At 42.2% G+C, this 22,932-nt stretch overlaps 1 protein-coding gene and 1 long non-coding RNA gene across 3 annotated transcripts in view; one reads left to right on the top strand and one right to left on the bottom strand.

Annotated features, from left to right (window-relative positions):
• LOC111843922 (uncharacterized) overlaps nt 1–8,924 on the top strand; it is a 28,992-nt gene extending 20,068 nt beyond the window's left edge. Inside the window, exon 5 of the long non-coding RNA XR_011993169.1 lies at nt 8,547–8,924. This is a non-coding gene — a long non-coding RNA (uncharacterized lncRNA). The remainder of the gene's footprint in view (nt 1–8,546) is intronic.
• Nucleotides 8,925–10,271: 1,347 nt separating this feature from the next.
• LOC111843778 (thyrotropin-releasing hormone receptor-like) lies at nt 10,272–16,178 on the bottom strand. Of its 2 annotated transcripts, none has more exons than XM_023811632.2 (3): nt 15,921–16,178; nt 14,853–15,706; nt 10,272–13,715 (listed from the first exon to the last, which is right to left on the bottom strand). In XM_023811632.2, exons 2-3 carry the CDS (start codon nt 15,636–15,638, stop codon nt 13,308–13,310), a joined length of 1,194 nt encoding a protein of 397 aa, XP_023667400.2. In that variant the 5' UTR covers nt 15,639–15,706; nt 15,921–16,178; the 3' UTR covers nt 10,272–13,307. The 2 variants fall into 2 exon arrangements, with proteins under 2 accessions (XP_023667400.2, XP_023667391.2); XM_023811623.2 differs by having other exon boundaries at nt 14,853–15,803; nt 15,921–16,177.
• Between the last annotated feature and the right edge of the window lie 6,754 nt (nt 16,179–22,932).

Below are 22,932 nucleotides of genomic sequence, written 5' to 3'. Positions count from 1 at the left end.
ATATAGTATATCATTTCAGATAGTTTATGTGCTATACCTTTTAAAGATATCATAAGCGATCATTATATACCGTGGAACATACAAATATCACCATATCCATATATTGGCTAATTTGAACAACTTAATGTTTATAGCTGGATAGCTAGAACTCTGACATTATTGCTAATTGTGAATATAAAACGAGATTAGTTTGTATCTTGTTGTCTGACATATCTTCCTTGCAAACAAAAATCCATATAATTTAAAACACTTAATCCTTCACTGAGGGATGTGTAAAGATATGTTTCTATCAGTGATGCTAGAGGTGTCTCTCGTTGCATCATTTTTGGTTTATTTTGTGAAGTACAGTAATTTCATAGAAAATGCATTTTTTCATGCGCCTGAAATTTGGCTTTTTCGTGACATGTCTTTTTCATTGCACAGCGACAATATCAGGCCATATGCAATATGACAGCCCTGTGAATAAGAGGCTTTCCCAGGGACAGCAAGACCCAAAATCATGACATGGAACCTTTGTTTGCTGATCTCTGATAGCAGAGAGCTGTTGCTAAACCCAAATCACCAAGTCACTCAGTTTTTGAGATAAATTTAGACCTTCTACGTTACTGCTGACCTTAAATTTGAAGCTTTGGTAAAATACGTTCCTGTTGCATGTTCCTCTTACCTGTATAATATAGCCAATGGGGAACTGCTGCGTCAGGGTGACGGAGACGGGATGAGGGTCACTGTGAATCGCTGCTGGTCTTTAAAAAACGTTCCCCTGATGTGTCCTTGTTCCAGTTTTATCCAGAGATAAAATGTGGGAGTTTGTTCAGCAGAGTCCACTCCTTGCTCAGGCTTTCTATGAAATTCAGAGCTGAATGAAGGATACTTTAAAAAAGCATTTAAAATATGAATGCACTGCATACGGCAGGGCTGCCAACTCTCAAGTGTAACACTCAGGCTGTCAGACTCTCATGCTTGCACAGGAAATCTTACGGCAAATCTGAGATTCCATTATAAACCTAAAATTAGCTACATCAAAAGTCTTAGGAGAGTTTATTAGGGGGCAGCATGTAGCTCAGTGGACTAAGCCTGTGTGCCTGTAACCAGAAGGTCATTGGTTCAAACCCAACCACTGTGAGTCCCTGAGCAAGGCCCTTAACCCTCAGCTCCCTGGGCGCCCCCACAGGTGGCTGCTCTTCACAGCCAGCATACTCTACAAAGAGCTAGTTGAGGGAGGTGTAAAGACAATTTCCCCACTGTGATCAATAAATTATTAATTGTTAAACCCTACAGACTGTTTACAAGGATATAACACTGCATGCATTCATGTAAATCCATGTGCAGACTGGTCTCAAATTGAAAATCTCACTCTAACCAGCTGACCAAAGTTAGCCACCCCAATACAGTCAGTATATGTTTGTTTATTGTTTTAAAATCCCCCCTGTCTTTTCTTCCATTTGATATTTAATAGCAAATTAATTTAAGTTCTCCCCCCCTTGCCACCATACTTGGGAGGGGGGAAACACCTACACGCCCCCAGGCTTCAGAGGGGCTTACTGAGCAGACAGTAGTTTTGCTCAGTCTGACTGCTGAACCCCCCTACAGCTGAGGGCAGAAGTGACTGTAGGGAGATTGGGGGGGGGGGGGTTGGGGGCTGGTTTTACAGGATTCTGCCCCCCCTGATTCCCAGCAAAGGCCCTGTGATGATCTGGGTCTGTACATTTATAATCCACCACTGTTTTACAAAAGTTCTTCATCCTGCCATTCAGTGTACCAATGTATCGAGAACAAACAAATTAATAAAAAGTTTCAAACAGTTTCCATCAAGCTCTCACTGTTGCCACACTTATCCAAATTCCAAGGTTGTAATCTCAATAATTAGCATTCATGCTATTGCTAATTAACAAAGACTACGCTAGACTGCCATTCAGGCATGCATGGAAGCTTTGAAATGTAATTATAAAATTAGTGATAGCGATACTATACTAATCCTAATAATCATGGAAATGCTTCACACTGAGTTGATAATGAAAATGTCAGGCATTTGTGGCCACAGATACCAACACCAGCCAAAGCATGTGTCTCACCTGCATAACTAAAGGGATCTGAAGACATCTAAGCACTCAGTCATTTTTTTCTTTGGTAACACTTTACTTAAAACTGTCGTCCATAATGCACTATAGATACCGTTATAATGCATTATGAAGGTATCTATGATGTGTAATAGATGACAGCTTTAAGTGAAGTGGTACCAATATCTCTTCCTCAGACATTTCAATTTAACAAACTTAATTCTTTTAAGCTAATATTTTACAAAACGAGCATCTTCTCATTCATCTCCCAGCCTTCTGCATAGTTCGTACATATTCGGCAAGGCAGGTTGTACCTCTAAGTAATGCTCATATGCCCATAATTCCTGTTTGCTGGCACAAAATGTCAAAACTCTGTACACAAGTACAGAGGAAAGTAAAAATCCCTGGATGTTGGTTTTGCTCCACCCCAAATTTCAAGGATGTGTCAGTTGCATCCCTTGATTCATTGTGTCCGAAGTTCATTCTTGGAAGGCAAGTTAACAAGAACAGCATCGAGAGGGAAACCAGCTAGCTAGTCCTGTGGAGAATAGCAGATCAGCTAGGGATGGGTTGTCCTATTATGGATGAGAGAGCGAGAATCGTTAAGGAACCTCGGAAATACTTGGAATCCTTAAGCGGGGATGGTCAGTGAACTCCTGTGGGATTTTGGCAATGGGGTGAAAATTGCACAAAAAATGCAGTAGAAAACAGATGAAGAGCAGTAATTCGTTCTCTGGGATGTGGTGCCATTTTGCAAATCATTTACTTTCTGCCTTTAGGGTTTGTATTAGCAATGGGCTTGATGCAGTTTAGCCCATTTCATTCCTCCTGGGAAAAAGCCATCTGACAGATAAGAGCCTTGAAAGACCACCTGGGTCTGACTCACCGGAGCTCGGTGACGGCCTGACCCCCCCTTGCCCACGCTGACACTCGTGTGCTCGTCGAGGGGGGAGGGGGCACAGGGTTACCTACTGCTTATTGCTTCTGATTTGAATGCCGCTCTTCACAGAGAATTTCCATCACGGTGTATCTCGCTTGCCCTTGCTCTTTCTCACATAGACACACACACACACACACACACACACACACACACACACGCACGAACCGTCATTGTAATGTTTCCAGTAAGGTGCCCATAAATAAAAATGGCAAAAATTCTTTGTAGATAATAAAAAAAAAATCAATTCACAAAACCAAATGATAGTCAATATTTATTAATCCATTCATCCGTCTTCCGACTCCTTATCCTAATCAATAAGATGAGGGCCTGGAGCTTAACCCAGGTAGCATGAGCTACGAGGCAGGGGGACACCCTGGATGGGATGCCAGTCCACAGCAGGACATACGGAAGGGGGACATTTCGGTATTTCACTAATAAACTAAGGGAAAGCAGCTTTGCACATCACGATTGATATGTTGAACTAATGAGACAAGAAAGGAGCACAAATAAATAACATCTGTCACCTTGAGTCTTTCTCATGCTTCTGCAGCTGTTCCTGAAAATTTGCTCACCAGATGCTGTTCATGAGACACTGATCATGAGATGTGTTCATGAGAGGCTGTTAATGAGGATTTGTTCATGAAAGGCTTTCTGTCAGAGGCTGTTAATGAGAGGCTGCTCATGTGAGGCTGTTCATGAGAGGCTGCTCATGAGAGGCTGTTCTTAAGACACCGTTCTGGGGAGGGTGTTCAACAGAGGCTGTTCATGATTCGGTGTGTGAATGAGTAGGCCACAGTTATTTTGTCTGTTACAAATGGGGGCTTAGTTGGACATTTGCATGCAGCTGTGAGTTGAGTAATTTTCCTAGCAGATTAACCGGTGTCTGGCTTCATTCCTGACCACATCAAACTACCACAGAGCTGCAACATTCGCACTGAGGACAGCCATGGTCAGGACCAAACAGCGGTCACACGGGCTAACAGCTAGATCCTAACTCTGATTAAACATGCTGACGTCTTCTGCACTGGACTGTCAGGTGTGAGGCACACGGTGAAAATGGAGTGCAACTATGCCGTCTGGCACTAATTTGGAATGTTTTTTTTTTGGGGGGGGGCTTGACCTCTCTGACACTAAGCAATGGTAACATCTTTTTCCACTGTGTAAATATATTTAACTCCGATCGTTAATCTTTCTTTGAGTTTAGCAAGGCAGTCGAAAGACGCTTAACTTAACTGAAAATCTTCTCTAGACAGCAGGTAGATCAGCAGGTCGATCAGAACATTAGCCAGGCTAATGCAACATTTAGAATAAGAGTTGCAATAATAATGTAGCGTCGGGCGGACCAAGACATCGCGGGAGCAGAGAAAAAGACGGACACTTGCTTGCCAGGGAGAACACGCTCTTTATTAGTAGTCCTGAAAAGGACTACAGTCGAACCAGTTATACACAGGAAACTGTAAGATACACACACGGTGGGGGATTTACGTAAGCTAATTACACATGAGGATCGGACAGGGTACACATAAGACACAGGTAAACACACACGCAACAATAAGGAAATATAAACATTAACAATAAAAACAACAATAGAAGGGCTATTTACAACTGTACGCGGGGCATGCTGGGGCATGCTGGGACATGCTGGGACATGCGCTCCACGTGCTACACTATAAACAATAGGAGAGTATTAACATCCTGGCCAAGACTCCAGATATTTTAGCCAGTGAGAAATCTACAGCTCTGCTGTTCACCAAATGTATGAAGTACTTTGAGAAGAGCCCTTCTTTGTACAGATCTGGTTCATGTAGGCAGTTATGAAGCCTTCTGTGCCAAGGATGGGAGGACATCTGGGGGAGTGCACCTCCCCATAATCCAAGGATAAGCCTTTAATTCAGTATCCTGAAGAAAAAGCAAAGACCCTAAATCCAGCACCTCTCCAGATGGTTCAAATTCATTTAGAGCAGTGTTATGTTGGGGTCCTTCCTCAAATGCAGAACTAACAGCCTTCAGGATAAAGAGCGTGGCCTTGATCATTATACCGCCGAGGAAGAGTGTGGTCTTGATCATTACACTGCCGAAGACGAGCATGGTCTTGATAATTATACTGCCAACAAAGAGCGTGGTCTTGATCATTACACTGCTGATGAAGAGCGAGGTCTTGATCATTACACTGCCGTTGAAAAGTGTGGTCTTGATCATTTCATTGCCGTCAAAGAGCGTGGTCTTGATCATTTCACTGCCATCGAAGAGCGTGGTCTTGATCATTACACTGCCAGCTGCAGGAAAAGTTTGCTCTCCACAGAATTGCTCTCCGGTTATGAAACTGTAAAACACAACATGTTTACAAGAAAATGCTTAGGCTTCAGCTCCCCTCAGATGAGGAAAAACATTTATAAAATAATTAGTGTGGAAATGCAGTCTCTCACATTTTAAGATGTTTTGTGTTTTTATTATTAATAAAATATGATTGAATGTGTAAAGATGTGATGTCACTGCTCAAACTTAGGTGATGATTAATTACCTTCGTTTATCACCCCATGGAATCTGTCTTACTATTCTGTGATATATATCAGTATCATTGCGCCGCATGTTTTAATTAGCTGCACCTGTATTCATGTTGATTAGGGAAAGCGACTTTCCATCAGATTCAGTATGGTTCCCTGAAACGTGCTGCTGAATTAATCACAATCTGGCGCGTGTCTGACCCACAAAAATTCATCACTATCAGCAGATGCATATTATTATAAAACAGGAGCATTAGTGTCTTTTCCAGCTTTGGATGAAACGTGGCTTGAACCCTGAGGGGGAAAAAACACGGCAGTGAAATGTCTGTTTTTGTTTTGTTTTTCTCCCTGAGTGAAACATGCCCTCATGCTTAAATGGGACGCTCTCATTACAGACTATTTGCTCTCCTAAACCTTCTTAATATGGGGGGATGAGAGCAATGCAAGGTCCCATCCTTCACATGATATGTTCACTCGCGTCGAGTACATTGTGTTTTTGTTCCCACTATCCATGTGCTAAAGCTGCTTGTTTACATGTAGATGAAGAAGATTACTGATTGATAATTTATTTGTTTCTCTGGGAGGTGTTCCATGAACAGGATTAGTCAGCTGGTTGGATTAACTTAAGATAAAAATCATGATTGTCCAACAAGAGTTTAGATAAGCAGCATTCCTATTGGACAAATATGACTTCTAGCCAGTGTTGGGGAAGATACTCGTAAAAGTAATCCATTGAGGACAGAGGTGGAAAGTTCAGGTCCAGAAAGTACAAATCCAGACCAAGGTTTTGTTTCAACCAACCAGTTGAGCATAAAGAGTCACAGTCACAGAGTACTGTACTGGTTGGTTGAAACAAAACCTTGGTCTGGATCTGTACTTTCTGGACCTGAACTTTCCACCTCTGTCTGTAATGGATTGCTTTTGTGAGTAACCTCCCTAACACTGCTTCTAGCTTAAGTTAACCCAGCAAACTGAGAGATCCTGCTTCATGTCTTCAATATGACCCTTAAAGCCTTAGGAAATCGATGCATCATCTTGAAATTAAAGTTGAAATTAAAAAGGTTAAGAAGAAGCACCCTGGCTGCAGAAGGTCAGGCAGCTCCACTTGTCCCCATGGAGACACTATGTGGGGGGGGGGCTTTTAAAATGAGTTTTCCCTTTGCTTGACTGTCACTCTCCATTAGCACTTAGCTGTTACTTTGAGGGAATGGGGGGTGCAGGCAGGACGTAGCACAGCTGTCACACTCTGGCCTTTTTATTTGAGTTTATGGCCAGCGGGGGTTGCTGTGGGGTGGGGGGTTAGTTCTGCTCTAGCGTTTTTCATTTGTGGAGTGTGACCTGTTGGCACACAAAGACCTTTATCTACATGTCATCTTCCACATTGTCTGTACTGTAGCCCGTCGGCTGCATAGCCCAAATGCTTCCTGGCTGCATAGCCCAAATGCTTCCTGGCTGCATAGCCCAAATGCTTCAAGCTGGATTTCCATTGACAGAGGACAGTATTTGAGGACCCACACATGCTGTGATATTTGCATAGCAGCCACATGTTCAGAGGTGATAAATATCCTATTTTTGGCCTTAAATGGTATGTTGCAGTTTCTTCAGAAGTAGGACCATCTTTCGTTGCAGGTTTGATGTACTGACTGTAGTCAGGATGACTGTTGGGCCCACCTTTTCTCTTGCTTCACCTTCATTGTTCTTCCTTTCCGCAGCATTTTTTCGCTGGTTTTAGGCCGGCAAGGTAAATTGTTGGAATTTCTATGTTGTGTTTGCATATCATCCATTCAGACTCTCACCCAATGTGCATGCTAAGCAGAATCTAACCAAATCTGTGAGACTTCACATCTGATGGAGCCCATTTGGGCCATCAAGTAAAATACAGACTAAAGAATACTGTCAGGGCTACCAATCTGCCCACAAAGCCACAAACCTTATACATCAGTGTTTCAGCTATGAACCTGTGTGTTCAATTATATGAGGTTTCTTTTTGTGGTGAAGAACTATTTGGGTGTCAGGTTAAAGCGCAGGCCAAACATACAGCATTGATTTGGATTTTAAAATATAAAGACATTTGTTAATGAGCTTGACATGATACAGATTATATAGTTTCCCTTGTGGCATAATTGAGAACAGCTTGCAGGGAAGACATAAGGTCCTTCTGTTGGTAGTGACTGGGTGTTCTGGGTTTGCTCTTCGTAAAAATCTGTTTGTTTTTTGTGTAGAAAAAAAATAACATCTGCTAATGGTAATCACAAGAGCATCCAACGGGCACAGACAAGCCAGCTGACAAGAAGGGAGTCATTCCACAGAACGGGGGTGTCCTTTAAGACCAAGGTCCTGAGCCAGTCGCGATGCCAGGAACCTTTTTAGTTATGGCCCTGCCAAGCTCTCTGGCTTTTAGAGGGAGCAGTATAATGTACCTGGGGGTGCAGCGGGACCCCAGACTCCAGCAGGAGTGCCAGGTTTGGATCCAGGTTGTCATTCCAGTGCTTGTCCCTTCCTGACAGCTTTCCAAGGCTGTCCACCTAGTCAGCCGACTGTCCCTGAACTACACACAGATTGGTGTGGCAGATGGAGAACTGAGAGGTGCGGGGGTGTATGTGTATATAAATATATAAAGTTATAAAGTACTTAATAACCAAACCTGCACTTAGTTTAATGTTGAGAAATTTGATTGTGGATAGCAGACAGGGCAGATTTTTCATTTTAGAGGACATCAACCTACACACTTTTCAGCCTATATTCAGAAAAAGTATATTTGTTTTCTGAGTGTTTCTTTGAAGAGTATAAATGCTCTGGGCTTTTGTGAACTCTTTTATCGCAATGGCAACCATGTTGGGCGATTTTTGAAACATCTTGGGAGTATCTCAGACAAGCTGGTAACCAGAACCTTCCGTTTATTGTACATTTCAGGCCTGGAACAGCACTCTCCTTCTCATGGAAAATGCCTCCTCTTTCTAAACTCTTTCTAAAGAGTTTTGCACTAAAGTGAAGTTCTCTCAAAGTGGCCACTGTACTCTATTCCTTCCTTGTTCTCTCTTCCAGTTTGTAAAGCAACCTGATCTGCTGAAGTCCTGGACACGCCACGTCAAAATGATGGTTTTGACAACATTTCAAAGAATATTTAAAGCATTAAGAGCTTCTTTATGTCAATCCTTTCCATCTGTTTCAAAGACCCTCAGGGAATACTGTCCCAAGATTCCAGCTCCTGGTTTTTGGGGTGCAAATAAACAAAACATGGGCACAACTTAATTAATCTGAGAGCTCGAAATAGAGATGTTGGTTCTGTGTGAGCCATTGCAGTGCCTCATTGTAAACCAGCCAATCAGAGCGGAGCTCATCAACATGTGAGCCCACCAAAAAAAGGAAAGTGAAACAGCCTTTCATTCTAGGGCCATATAATATGGCTGTAAATGGGCTTGTATAACCATTTCTGGACATTTTTCAACCAAACCAAGTTCACATGCTGACAACAGAATGCAATTTAAAATACTGAAAGAAATGTGTTAAATGGCACATTTAAAGTATACTGTGTACACAAGGATATTGTGCACACAAAATTAAAAAGGAAAACTGTTCATGGGTATTCCAGGGCATGGTACTGTTGGTCTTATCAACATTGAATATACATGAGTCTTAAAATAGAACATTTTCAAAATGTAAATCCATGCTAATTGTACTTGCATTGCTTACAGGTTTCGTGTACACAGCTATGTCGCAGTCCTGTACACTGTTGCACATATCCAATAGCAAGACGCCAGGTTTTATTCCTGTACTTCGTTTACTGAAGACTGAAGTTAGTGAAGTACTTTATATTCAAATCGAAATGTCATCCATGCATAATCACCCATGCATTAAGCCCTGAGTCCCAGAAAAGATATTACCGGGGTTAAATAGGGCCAATATCATTTTGTAAGTGACGCTGCCCAGATCTTTTTTGTCCTCAGCCCTGGATGGCTGGACGTCATACTTGTATCAAGGCTCAGATCTGAACACAGGTCAGTCATGTTGCTCTCTTCCAGCAACCATCCTCTCCAGCCCTTAAGGTGTTTCACTTTTTCTTAGTGTCTGTTTGTGTCACACGCCGATGGAATTATAATCAACATATGGAACTGAATTAATTAGATCAGATAGCTGCATAGTGTCGCAATGCACATTATTTCTGTAATTTAATCATTATAACACTTTAAAATCTTGGGGTTTGAGCGTTTGCTTAATGGTTTACATTAGTCCTATTCATTTCTGAAGCGGGATAATAAGCCCTACACAAGGATTTCATATCCAATAAGAATGTGATTTAAAGCTGTTCTGCATTCTTAAAAAAAATCGTGATCAAAGTCGAATGCTTCAGAAACTGATCGAAAACTTTGTCAACTATGGTACCTGTGAGGTCCTGAAAAATTATATTTTTGTATCTTGTGCGAACAAAAAAATCAGCCAGGCTTTAAAGCAATGGTCACCAGCCCTGCCCCTGAAGATAAACTTTTATTATTTCCATTATGCAAAAAATGGCCACTTAATGTTGTGCACTGTCCCATAATGAACTGCTTTAAGCACAATTAGCCTACACCTAATGTATATACACAATGATAATTCTACAGAAAATAATATCTTAACTAATCCGCAAAGTCCCAAAAATGGTATTTTTTTAATCCTTTTTATCCTCAGGAAGAATTAAATTAACACTAATGCATGCTCAGATGCAATCAGGTTAGTCTTCATTTGCTATAAAATCCTTCTTCTGGCAGCACAATGTAAACAACAGGAAGCTCCTTACAAACTAGCTAGTTTATTGAAGAGTATTTATGTAATACTTCCAAAAGCAAATAAATGATATCCATTTATAATGCACAAAAAACTGGCGCAAGAACATCACTTACAGCTGAATAATCTCAATATGACACCATAACCTATGACAATCAGCCCTTAACAGACAGTAATAATTTATTTTCACAACTCAGCATTTATGCCACAATGTTTTTTTTTGTCTTCTTAAGTGTCAGGATTTTCACCATACAGTCCACAACTGACCAACACCTTGAGCAGTTTGAGCAAAACGAAAAGCAAACACTGAGGTGTTGAAAGAGCCACTGGACAACAGTTAGACGGAACTGCCGCTTGCCACTAAACACATCTAACATCACAAATTTTAAATACAGTTTACAGTGCAAGTATACCAAGAAAAATGTCATGATCAATGTTGATATTGACTAAACAAAACAATATAAAACTAATGTTGTATAATACTACCAAATTTTTGAGGATATGTATGAAATCAACTATTAAACAGATCAACTATGCAATTAATAAATCAAAACGATTATTTGCTGAACGAGCTTTGTTTTTAAATTATAGTAGTAGAATAGTTTATTGTGTAATCATATGAAGGATCTTTTTTTTTAATTTAAAGCTTAAAATACCGTCCGAAAGTGAGTATGGTCGTAGTCAGGTCTGCTTTCCTAAACATGGATGCCGTTGTCAGGTGATGCGGTTTTGCGTGAAAATACTATTGTTTGTTTTCATGTGTGTACAGGACACATTGAACCTGGGTTTGTAAATCACTATGGCAAGAAGAATCACAGAGCATCAGTTTACAAAATAAGTATGAAAGGACACCCAAATACCCCAGATAGCGCTGCTAGAGATTTTGGGCCCCAAGAAAGCATAACATATTGGGCTCCCGACCCAAACCGGTCCAATTTTGTTCCAAATTTTTTAGGGCCCCTGTCACTCTGGTTGGAGGGAGTGCTGTCACTATATGTTCCCATTTATGTGATGCGCTGTAATTACTGAATTATTGAACTGGTGAATTTATCAATGTTTCTTAATTGGCCTGCTGTCCTGGTGTGTTGATAAATGACACACATTCAAAAACAAAGTTATTGAATTACAGCATGATGCTGCCAATCTGTCAGATTCATGATGATCAGTAAGTCTCTCTGAAAATGTGGACACTTCTGATCACAATGTAATGCTCCATTCTGAGCACTGTGATCTCTAAGTGACCAGTTTGACGGCTGCTCTTGTCAGACCTTGTTAAAACAATGTGGCCCTTGTTTCAGTCTGAGCACAGACACTGCGTGAGGGTAATTGCATTTCCTCTCACACTGACCCACTGACATCTTAGCGTGAGCCTGTGAGGAAGTGAACCTTCCACATGTTAGCACAGTGAGTGACTGCTGAGTAAGAGTGGAACCAGAATGTTGTGAGTTCAAGTCCCAGTAATGAAACTTCTGACTTGGTCTTGGTAGCTACAGCAGCTGTCCCACTTTGATAAAAGCAATACAGGAGTAGATTAATAAGTGTAGAAATCTGTCTACAAACTTCTGGAGTATGAAATGCATAAAAACCATAAGTGGAGTTTGATCTTTGCACTGTACAGACCCATTTGCAAAAAAAATGTATCTTGCTTACCCTTTGTGTTAATGCACATAGGAGCCATTATTTTGTCTATGGATACCAACAAACCACTTATGCAAAGGTGCAAACAGCCAGCATAGAACAGAAGGCAAATTCCTCCCAGATTCCACCCATGATAAAAATGTAGGAGAAGAACACATGGCTGACTTTTCCTTTGCTGCCTGCTAATACCAGCTTCAGGTTACCGTCAAAGCATGTGGGACGGCCTCATTCCAGCTGGTAGGGTTACCTTCACGATCGCCACCTTCCACCTGCAGCCAAAGTGAGTTGTAGTAACTGACTCTTTATAGGTGGTTGTTCTCACACAGTGGATATCAAGCTTATTCTTACTGCTTTTGTGATGTTTCTGTCTGAAGCGGCACCAAGTTCCACAATGACGCTCCCCACTCAGTAGCCACCACATACTGGCAGTAAAGAACAGGGCGCACGCAGCAGCAAGGAGCCCCCTGTTGGAGGCAGGGTGTACATGCCAAAGGAGAATAGTCTACACTGTACCACCCTGTCCCAACCAGTAGGTGTCACCACAGTGTCCATGTTGGTCCTCAGAATAATAATCCAGAATACAATTACAACTAGCATCATACCCAATTAAATAAAATTTCAAGGCAGCAGTACCATTAACAAGTACTACAACATTTTCAAATTGAAACCAAAGATTAATGGAAAAAATATACTTTTTATGTCCCAGACAGCCCAGTACAAAGAGCAGGAGTACAGTCCAGAAGGAGTGTTAGCCCATTGCAGCCACACACACACACACACACACACACACACTCAGGATTACAAGCTAAGGGGAAGATTAGAGACACCAGTTAGCCTGACTGCATGTCTTTGGACTGTGGGAGGAAACTGAAGCTACTGAAGAAAACCCATCCAACGCAAGGAAAACGTGAAAACGTGCAACGTGCAAGGAGTGGAGGTGGGGTTCAAACCCACAACCCTACACTGTCAGAGAAAAGAGTACCAATTTGTACCTTTGTTTGTTACTGGGGCTGCACCCCCAATGGTAAATGTACCATTTAATACACAGAAATGGAACATTTTTGTATCATTGATGGTACGTTAATGTTGTTTGTACCTTGGGGATACAAATTTCTGTACTATGAATTAGACTAAAGGGTACATTTACTCACAGCTAAGGGTACAATTGGCAAAACCTCGAGGGTACAGCCCCAGTGGCAAGCAAAGGTACAAATCGGTACTCTGTTTCTAACATGTAGAGGTGGGAGAATCCCTTTTAAGGTATGTCTAAAAGAAATACATAGCCAATCAAAGTGCATCATGCGGTCACATTGTAACAGTGACAATGGTCAACAGACAGTCAACGGTGCATCAGCGCACACGTGAGCATGCTGGTCAGGCCTTGTCAGACACGACCTCGGCAGCTCAGAAACCACAGCCCGGATCCCTGCTGGGAAGGAAGCTGCTGTTGGCTGCCATGTCTTCCATGTCAGTGGTAAGGCGATGGGGGCTGTCGTCGTTGGAGATCTCCTTGACGACACTGTAGGTGAGAGCCATGCTGCAGGCGGTGGGCCTCTCCGAGCGATGGCCGGCGGCCACGGCGTCTCCCGCGCAGCCGCACAGCCGGCGGAAGGCCGATCGGAACTTCTGCGACATGGCGTTGTAGATCACCGGGTTGATGGCGCTGTTCAGGTAGATGCAGCTTCGACAAAAGAGTAGGAACCAGGTATCCAGGTAGGCATGTTTCAGCAGGGAATTTACCACCACCAGTGTGCGGTAGGGCATCCAGAGCAGGGCGAAGACGCCCACCACCACCGCCAGCATCTTCGTCACCTGGAACACACAATGACCTTCAAGCTAATTCTACACTTAATATGATATTTATATATCAAAGCAAGGTTTATTTGACCGATATGCATCATTTATTGTGAATTTCTGCCACTTAATGTGTTGCTACCAGAAAATAAAATAAATGAAACAAAATTATGAGCTGTGGTACAAGCCAGTTCTGTGCAAAAATTCTTTTGGCTCTCATAATTTGTATGAATCCAGAAATATGACCGTTGTGCGCCAGTTTGAACGATCATGACGATTTAAAAGTGCATTTGATAATCACATCCGCTAAGCAAACAAATGCAATCAATTTTAGCGTTTACCTCCAACGGGAGCACTGTTATCGGAGAGAATTTTTTCCTGCCAAGTAGTGTAGCTGCCATAAAACGAATCGATTTTTAATTATTGTCATTAAACACCAACAACAAACACAATTTAACTGACAAGCTGGGAATTAAAGCTGCGGCGCATCGAAGCGTTTCCTATTACAGGGCGAACAATAATTATAAGAAAACACAATATTATAAATGGGCGAAATTAAATGGGCGACGAGACGGTGAATATTTATGTGTTGAGACTCCGGTTCAATTAGACCTGTGTAAATCACATCGTTTAAAGGTGGCGTTAATGCTTTGGGGAGCGTTGGTTATCATGATGAAGACACTTCCCGCGTTGTGCTACACGCTGAATCACGCTGAGTTTTATACATTCCTTCAGCTCCTCGCAGATACTCATTCAAAGGAATGATCTTGTAAGAGGTATTTGCTCAGGTACCCTACAGCACTCACAGTTCAATCAATGGAAGTCGCTATTAATTGATACACATATTATAAAAATTATGAATAATTATTAAAGCTTACATTTTGGAATGTATAAAGTGGCTTTTTTGCTGGTCAGATATATTTAATGCGACTTTGGTCAACAAACAATCCATATACCCAGCCTACAATTGCAGATGTTCCAGTTATTTTTTCTGGGAATAGACCTATTTCGATAACCATATTTTCCTCGGCGTTCGCATGAGAGTTTTGTCATATATACCTGCATTGCAAAAGCTACCTATATGGAACATGATTCTGTTTAATTCATCAAGCCAACACATTAAACAAATATTGTTTATTAAAAACATCACTTTACCTGCCTACGGGAGGCCGCCGTATTGCTACCGGAACAGTTTGAGTTTTTCAAAGTGATCTTGTTTCTCTTGGATGACTCTCTATTCCACTTTTTGACATTTTCCTTGGGATCCGAAGGGAGTGGGTTTAGGAAAAGTATCCTTGCAATCAGCCCGTACAAAATAGTGGCCAAAATCAAAGGAAAGACGTAAAAGACCGCATAATCGGCAAAATATATGGGCAAGTACAGGTTCCGCGGGATTTTGTACTCGCATTTAACTATGGTGACACTTCCATTAAAGTATTCTTTAGTGTCGGCCAGATAAAACCACATGACGCAGTAAAGAGAAGTAAGAGCCCAGACGACCACAGTGATCCTTTTGGCCCGTGAGAGAGTGCACAGAAACTGGGCTTTCATCGGGTGACAGATGGCAATGTACCTCTCGATCGTGAAGGCGGTGATGGAACAGGAGGAAGCGTTGATTCCCAGGTACTGGAAATAGGTAATGCAGAGACAGCCAAGGTAGCCATACATCCAGTGCCCCCCGTACAGGTTTTCAGTGATATTGGGCAGTCCGGCGGTCGTCAGCACCATAAGGTCAGCCACGGCCAGGCTCACCAGGTAGCAGTTAGTGGGAGTCCGCATGTGTTTGGTAGTGAGGACCACCAAGATCACCATGATGTTGCCTATGATGCCAACAGCACAGATCAGGGCTACCAAGAGGACGCTTACCACTTTGAATTCGGTGCTGTTCTCGGTCCAGGTCATGAATGTCTGATTGCCTTCGGCTGCGGTGATGTTCTGCATTTCTTTCTCACGCGGTGCTTTCAGAAAAATTTCAATGAAAAATAACGTTCCATTTTCCCACGTCGTTTCTTCTTTAAAAAACATATAATTTCCAGGAAGCATTTCAAATAGAAACAAAAGTTAAACATACGTTCGTCATTCTGAGCACCCTTGGTCCTGGTTTCGCTGTGTTCAATAATAGTAATAAAAAAAACTTCACTAAAATACTTAATACAATATATAAATCCAAGTTTAAACAGAAACCATATATGATCCGCTTTTAAAAGTAAGAATTTTACTTACGTCACGTTTGACACCTTAAAAATCAACAGTGCACATCATATAAATATCCCCAACTAAAAGTGGAGTGAGGCGGCGGATAAAGTTCGCGCAGCCGGACTCGGTGCTGCAGCAGCGCTGAATGCGCAGAGACGCTGCCAGTGGAGCTCCTCGGGGTCCCTCCTGAGCAGCTGTTTGTTGCGATGGGTTGCAACCAGCGCGCAGAGGCGTGGGACATGCATCAGTAAGGATCACCTACGTCCCGAGAGAAATCACATCACGCAAAATCCCCATACATACACAGCACAGACCTTCGACCGACAGTTTAACACTACTACTAATTAAGCTACTGCAAAGTAATTTTGCGTAAAAGAAACAGATTTTACTGCTGATATACTAAAACAGTTTCCCTTAACAAATAAAAACGAGCAATTTTGCATGCATGTGTTTTGAACATTGTGTAGCGGTTACATATTTACATATAGTTACATTCATGGAAATCGATCGTTTGCCGTGAAGCTGTAATCACATTAGCACTTAGTGTACTATTTTTCCAAGTATATAAAGTGGAAAACGTGCCTGATACACAGCATGTTATTCGTTTAAATTTACATTGTTTTATTTAAATGGTGGTGGATTTTTTGCCCATTTACACGACTGGATATACTATTGGTGCCTCAAGTGCACAGAAGCAAAAACACCAAACACTGATCAGAAAGGGCTGAAGTTTATCCTGCGTCATGCACAACCACCACAGCACCTGCGAACCTACGTGGTATGAAACGTTTTCACAGACAGGACAGTGACAGGTCAAGATTAACGGTGTGTGAGCCATTACACATACACAAAGCCAAGGGGAGGAACATCTCAGCTGGATTCTGATATTCTTCATTCCCAGATGCTGAAAATAGCACGCCTGCTTAATGCATGGCAGATTCAACAGACAGTACAAATATCCCAACTGCTAGATGTGTATGCTACGAGAATGATTGAATACAAATCTGTTTCATTATACTGGAAGTCAAAAAATGCAGGCTGTTGCGGGTTTAGCCCCAGAAAATACTAATATTGACATAATAGGAGGGCAGGATCTGAAATGGATCCTCATTACCAACTTATCGCCCTTAGAAACTGACCAAAGTGTTTATGCCGCGTTTATGCTTTCGAATGAAATGTTTCAGAAACACGTATCGCATGATACAGCTTCGTATCTTCAAGAGCACAATACAAAACATTTAAACGCCCTTTTCGCTGCTGATAATGTTTTGAAGTGTTTATGCTTGTATGGAAAAACAAGAGTAATGTTATTTAACTCTGCCGAGGCTTTGTTTAGGTGTCCCTGGTGGTTACATAAAATGTTTCTAGCAGATAACAGCCGTTGGTACTTGTTAAAGTATTATAAGTGTACTGTTTATCAAAGGATAGTTTGACATGATTACGCTAAAAATAAGCTAGGTTCTCAAATACTTTCATTTGCAAGGACAATGGTAGGATAACAAATAAAAGGTGGTCCATTTCAAAAAAGGTTAATTAATTCCAAAATGATTTAAGACTAATTTACATACACAGAATATACACACTACTTATTCTAATGTGGAAAACCAATGGAACTGACTTAGGTGGCAATATAAAAGATACAAATACCAGACACAGAAGGGAAAAGGCTTCCTGGATCATATGGTGACAATGAGGTTACAAGAAGAGCCGTGAACTGGAGATTAGCGGGAGGGTCAAGTAAAGTCACCAAACTGAGCTGGAAACGCCATAAAAAGGCAAGTGTTTGTATGGGAGGAGACAGCAAGTGCTTAGGGACACACTGTCAGAAAAAAGAGAACCAATTTATAATTTTGACTTGTCTCTGGGGCTGTACCCTTACCTTTAGGTAAATATACAGAAATGGACTCTGGGGAACATTTTTGTACCATTGGCGGTATATTAGTGTTGTTGGTACCTTGGGATGTTCCTCCAAGTCCATGTCTGTACCGTAAATTAGACTAAGAGGTACATTTAACTACAGCTATGGGGTACAACTGGTAGTTCATTAAAACTTTCAAAGAACACCAGACAAGACCCCTTCTGCTGCATGATCATGGTGCATCAGTGTGCATGTTGCCCCTTCAGCATTCCCTGGCACCACCTCTGTCATTCCACACTACAGCACAGAGATCTGGGTCCCCTGCCCCTCCACCCACCCCAGGCAGCCTCCCTGGGGGTCTCAGTGCGACGCCTTAGGGTGTCACCACTGCCAGACCTTTCTGGGGGTCTGTCTCATTAATGCTGCAGGGGAGCTGGGGACTTGCTTTGTCATCATGACAGTGTAGGGCTGAACCGCAATCCCCCCCAGTTCTGCTGTCATTACAGCTGACATCAGCACAGTGTCATAAGGGGGAAAAAACTGTCTAACTCTGATATGTGATATGTTCCCATAACCTTTTAACTGACCAGACGTATCTATCTGAATGAAAATGCACTACATCTGTTGTTTGCATCAGCTCATTAGATGTGGTCTTTGCATTTGGCTCCTGCCAGCGGCACTGTTCATGAGAATCGTGCTCCAGCAATGAAGAGCAATGACCACCACTATAGTCTGCCTTTAACAAATAAGGGGTGTCCATCAGGATGGTCACAGCGGGGTCGGATAAACGTACCTCGCTGCAACGTGTCGAAACAACTAGGAGATTTACATGAAACGTGGGGATTACGGCACAAGGCTAGGCCCCCTTTATTTAGGGATCGTATTAAGATGACGTCATTGTCCAAGGTACGCATAAATGAAAACGAGGCGGCGGCCCGGGGTGCAGCAGCAAGAAAACCCCGAATCTAAGTTTCTTTTGTTTACCTTCGGATCGTATAAATCAAGGCAAAGAGACCGAAGACCTGCCGGAAAACTTGGTTAAGAGCCATCGATCAAAAGAACTTGAACGACGATACTGTCAAGAAGTGGCACAGACTTTTAAATACAGCCTATATCGCCATCCTTGGCATTATTCCAAGGAAAGAAGCTGCTTTGGTGACCGGCGCAAATTGCCTATTAGTATATGCAGTAAAATAGGCATATATTGCTGACTGAATGTCAGTATAGGACGATTAGCAAACAGCAGTGCTGTGCTCTAGAACTTGTAAATGAACTCGCTAGCCTCCTAAGGCTAGTGGCATTCTAAATTAAGTTAATTTCAACGTACATGCTCAGGCATGCAGTGGCATCTTGTGGTGTCATATATGGAAGCCTTCATTGGCGATAAATCAGGCTAGTTTCGTTTCTAAGGACAAAGTTAATTTCTATCATCTAAACGTGGGAGTTTTTAACGCCACTGAGTTTGTGTAAAAGGGAGAACCGACTGCATGGTGAACTGGACGTTGCATATATCATCTGCGTCGCAGTCGCTGCATGGTCCCCGTTGTATTTTTTTGAGTGTATATCTAAATAACGGTTTCTTTGAGTTTATGTTCGGCACCCCACTGTAAGACAAAGCTGGCAATTCACGCATTATGATCATTTAATAAAGCGTTACTGCGCCTCATTGCGCCTGCATTTACACTTTATGGTTAACTGTGTGATAGAATGATACTTAGAAATGCCTGTCCCATTTGCCTTAACAAAATGCAGCTTTTCATAGTCCTGAGCACTCGCTATACATTTAGTTTATATGAAACTTTCTTTAATATTGAAAAGAAATACAGGACTTAATGCATCTGTGCGACGGACGTCGCCAACATTCCCCGGTAGAATGGCCGCTACGCACAAATCGTGACGTAATACGTATGTATCTTAATGCAACCCATTTGATAATGCATTAACTGCAACAGAATAGTAGGTAAATAATAAGTATATATAGTAAATGATAAGATTCAGCCAGGGCCGTAATACCACCGGGGTCCCGTAAAACCACAGAGTGAATGCTAATCTTAATTTCACTTCGTTTTATTGAAAACATCCCCACAGTTTAAGGAGCTAAAATGTTCAGCCCCACGCTGGATGAGATTATCGACTCTGCCTCCCCCTCACTGCGGATTTAATTACTCCATCGCCACCTAACTGCCTAATTTTTTAAAAGTATAATTTAAGCGCAGCATTACCGTGTCGGCAGGGCCGTTAGAATATGGCCTAAACCAGCGGCAGGAATGAGGCTCCCCGAGGAAGCCGCCACAGCCGGAAGGTGGCCCTGTCTGCTGTTAAAACTTTGAAAGTTTTAATGCGTTAATTTCCTCCAGCTACGACTAAAGAGGTTCTCTGAGCCGCTTTCATTGTCTATCGCATGTTATCGTTTTTCTAGGGGTGCTTTCGCCTCTGGGCTCCGCTGCGGCGTTCGTGAAGCCCGGAGTTCCCGAGCGTCAGCCCCAAACACGGGGCCCGGTCATTCATAAAGAATCAGAGAACGAATCGTTAAAAAATAAATTAGATAACCAACCATATTTAACCCCATATATCATTTCAATTGCGATATCTGTATTTTAGCAAGATTCGAAAGTCGAATTCAATTATTTAAATCAAATAACCCACAAAAACCCAAGCTGCCTTTGACGTTAAGCATATTATTATTAGTTCCGTCATAGGTTTCCTGTTGTATAGGATGCCGATCCCCAAGAACAGAATTACTGCCCTCTTCTGGATGTGGAGGCTATTGCACGGGTTATTTCATACCATTCCACGACATTATTAATAACGAATGAATTTCTATGTGTTTTAATCTTAAAGTTGAATATAGTTTAATATATTAATTATATCTACAGACCTTGACAAATACAAGCATTGGATCCATAGAAGTGCTGCGTAACCCCCCATCGGGTGTTCTGGTGCCCTAGGCCACATTCTGCTGAGTATCCCACCCCCCAAAGACCAGCAATTAACACATTTTGTCAAATCATTTACATTAAAATCTTTTCAGTAGCACTGACTGCTAACTAGCTAACACGCGTCTGTTTCACGAGAAAAGTGTAAACGAAAAATTAAAACTACTGTAAAAAACGGTAACATCATGAAAATGCAACCAGAAGTATTTCTCTTGATTTTTCACTCAGTCTTTTGCAGCCCCTTATCAAATGGCACCCTAGGCGATCGCCTATGTCACCTGTTGGTGGTGCGCTGTGTGGGAAGGAAATACGTGGCCCTGTTTACAGCATATTATTAGACTTGAGAACATGGTTGGCTCATCCAGGAGGGGGCAGTGTAGAGGCCGCTAAATCCTTGGTAATATCTTTGTCTCATAACTGGAGTTATGATAAGGCTGTTAAACTGTTCCAATGGTCGTTCAAATCTGATATAATAGCATTTTTCATGACATGTTACTGCTTGGGTGTTGCCGCCATTAAATCTGAGGGGGAAGTGTTCCCCTCACATTTCATAATTATTCGTTTGGACCCCCCCACAATTAACATAAAATATTAGTTCACCCAGTGCTGTTTCTATTGCTTTGCGAAAGAATCCATTCCACTTGACCGATATGAGAATACACATACCACTGAAAGACCACTCTGGGTTTTGCACGAAAAGGCATCTAATTCATTAAAAAATTTCTGGGGGAGGGTCCCCAGACCCCCCGCCAGTGTGTCCCCCCCACATTCAAAATGCTTCTGATGCTCCTGTGTTACTGAGCTGATGTTAACATGCAACATCTTCTAGTGAACCTGGAAGTGGCATAGAGGCATCTTCAGCACTCAGAATGTGAACCCTCCCGAAAGACGCATCTCACACCCTTCCACGTGCACTCTCGCTACTCAGGGACAGAACGTCATGTTGCCACGGAAACTAGTGTCACTAGCATCTATACCAGAGTCTACCTGTAGTCATTTGCATTTCATTTGTCAGTTTTGTGCTGATATCTTCTGCATGTGGCAGTCTAACCCAGACCATTTTAAGTACAATGAGCGATATGAGAGTCTTCTGCAGCTGTAATGCATTGGCAGCCTGTTTATGGGATGTCCTGATTAATGAAACGTTGTAGAATGATGAATCTCTCAGGCCCCCCCCCAGCCCCACTCCAACTGAGCTTGACCTTCTGACCCATCTGGAGACCTGAAGCTCATACATTGCCTGCTCACTGTGCCCCCCCTCGCTAAAGCCAGATGGGCTCTTCTTTGTTTGTACCCCCTCCCCCATCTCTGGTAAACCCCTTACTCCTAGTTAACTGTTTCATTTCCTCTGTGTGATCGATTTATTCCTCACCCAGACTGGAGCAAACCCTACAGCTAACCAGTGTAGTCATATAGTGTTCCCACTTTGTTAAAAAAGAAATATAACATGGTATTACACCAAGCAATATGTGTCATTGTTATAATCATTGCTATAATTACGAAAAACAGAACTAATATGTCTTCAGAACTAAAATTCTGGCAGATTTTTTTGGGGTTTTGGCTACTGGAATTCTGCTATTGGTTCATATGGTATGAAGCTGGGAGCGAAGAGGATGAACTGGGCAGCAGCCACCAAATGGACACCTTACCATTTAGATTAGGATTTTTAAAAAGTACCTCATTTATAAAATGAAGCACCTGGTGAGTGACTCAGAAGCAGAATAATGGCAGGTCAGCCATTGGGAGCAGAAGGGCTGTGGAAATGGGCATGCCCCCCCCCCCCTGCAGGCCATCTTTATGCATCTTCTGTTCAGTATGTGATGCTGGAGAAAGGAGCAGCATTCTGTTTTTGGAAAGGGGATGCAGAAAAGGTTGATATCACAGGTTTTAAAAAAAGAAGATGTAGTCCTGGGTAGTGGGCGGGGGGGAGCAGGGGGGGGGGGGGGGCGGGTGCCATGTTGTAATGTGGGATGAGTCGCCATCTGAGGAATGGCTTTGGGTTCTCATACACATTCCCAACTAGCGTTCATGAAGTCTTATACTGAAGATTATTAATGTTAATGCTCGTTTTCTTAATGCTTCATCATATTTTTAATATTACCTGAATTATCTTATCTATCTATCTATCTATCTATCTATCTATCTATCTATCTATCTATCTGTCTGTCTGTCTGTCTGTCTCTCTGTCTATCCGTCCGCCTGCCCGTCCATTCCCTTTCATTCCAGTAAGCATGTAAGCTCTAGT

Source organism: Paramormyrops kingsleyae, chromosome 9, assembly GCF_048594095.1.
Source record: "Paramormyrops kingsleyae isolate MSU_618 chromosome 9, PKINGS_0.4, whole genome shotgun sequence".
NCBI lineage: Eukaryota > Metazoa > Chordata > Actinopteri > Osteoglossiformes > Mormyridae > Paramormyrops > Paramormyrops kingsleyae.
Note: the sequence above shows the minus strand (reverse complement) of the source record. Positions and strands in the feature narration are given on the sequence as shown.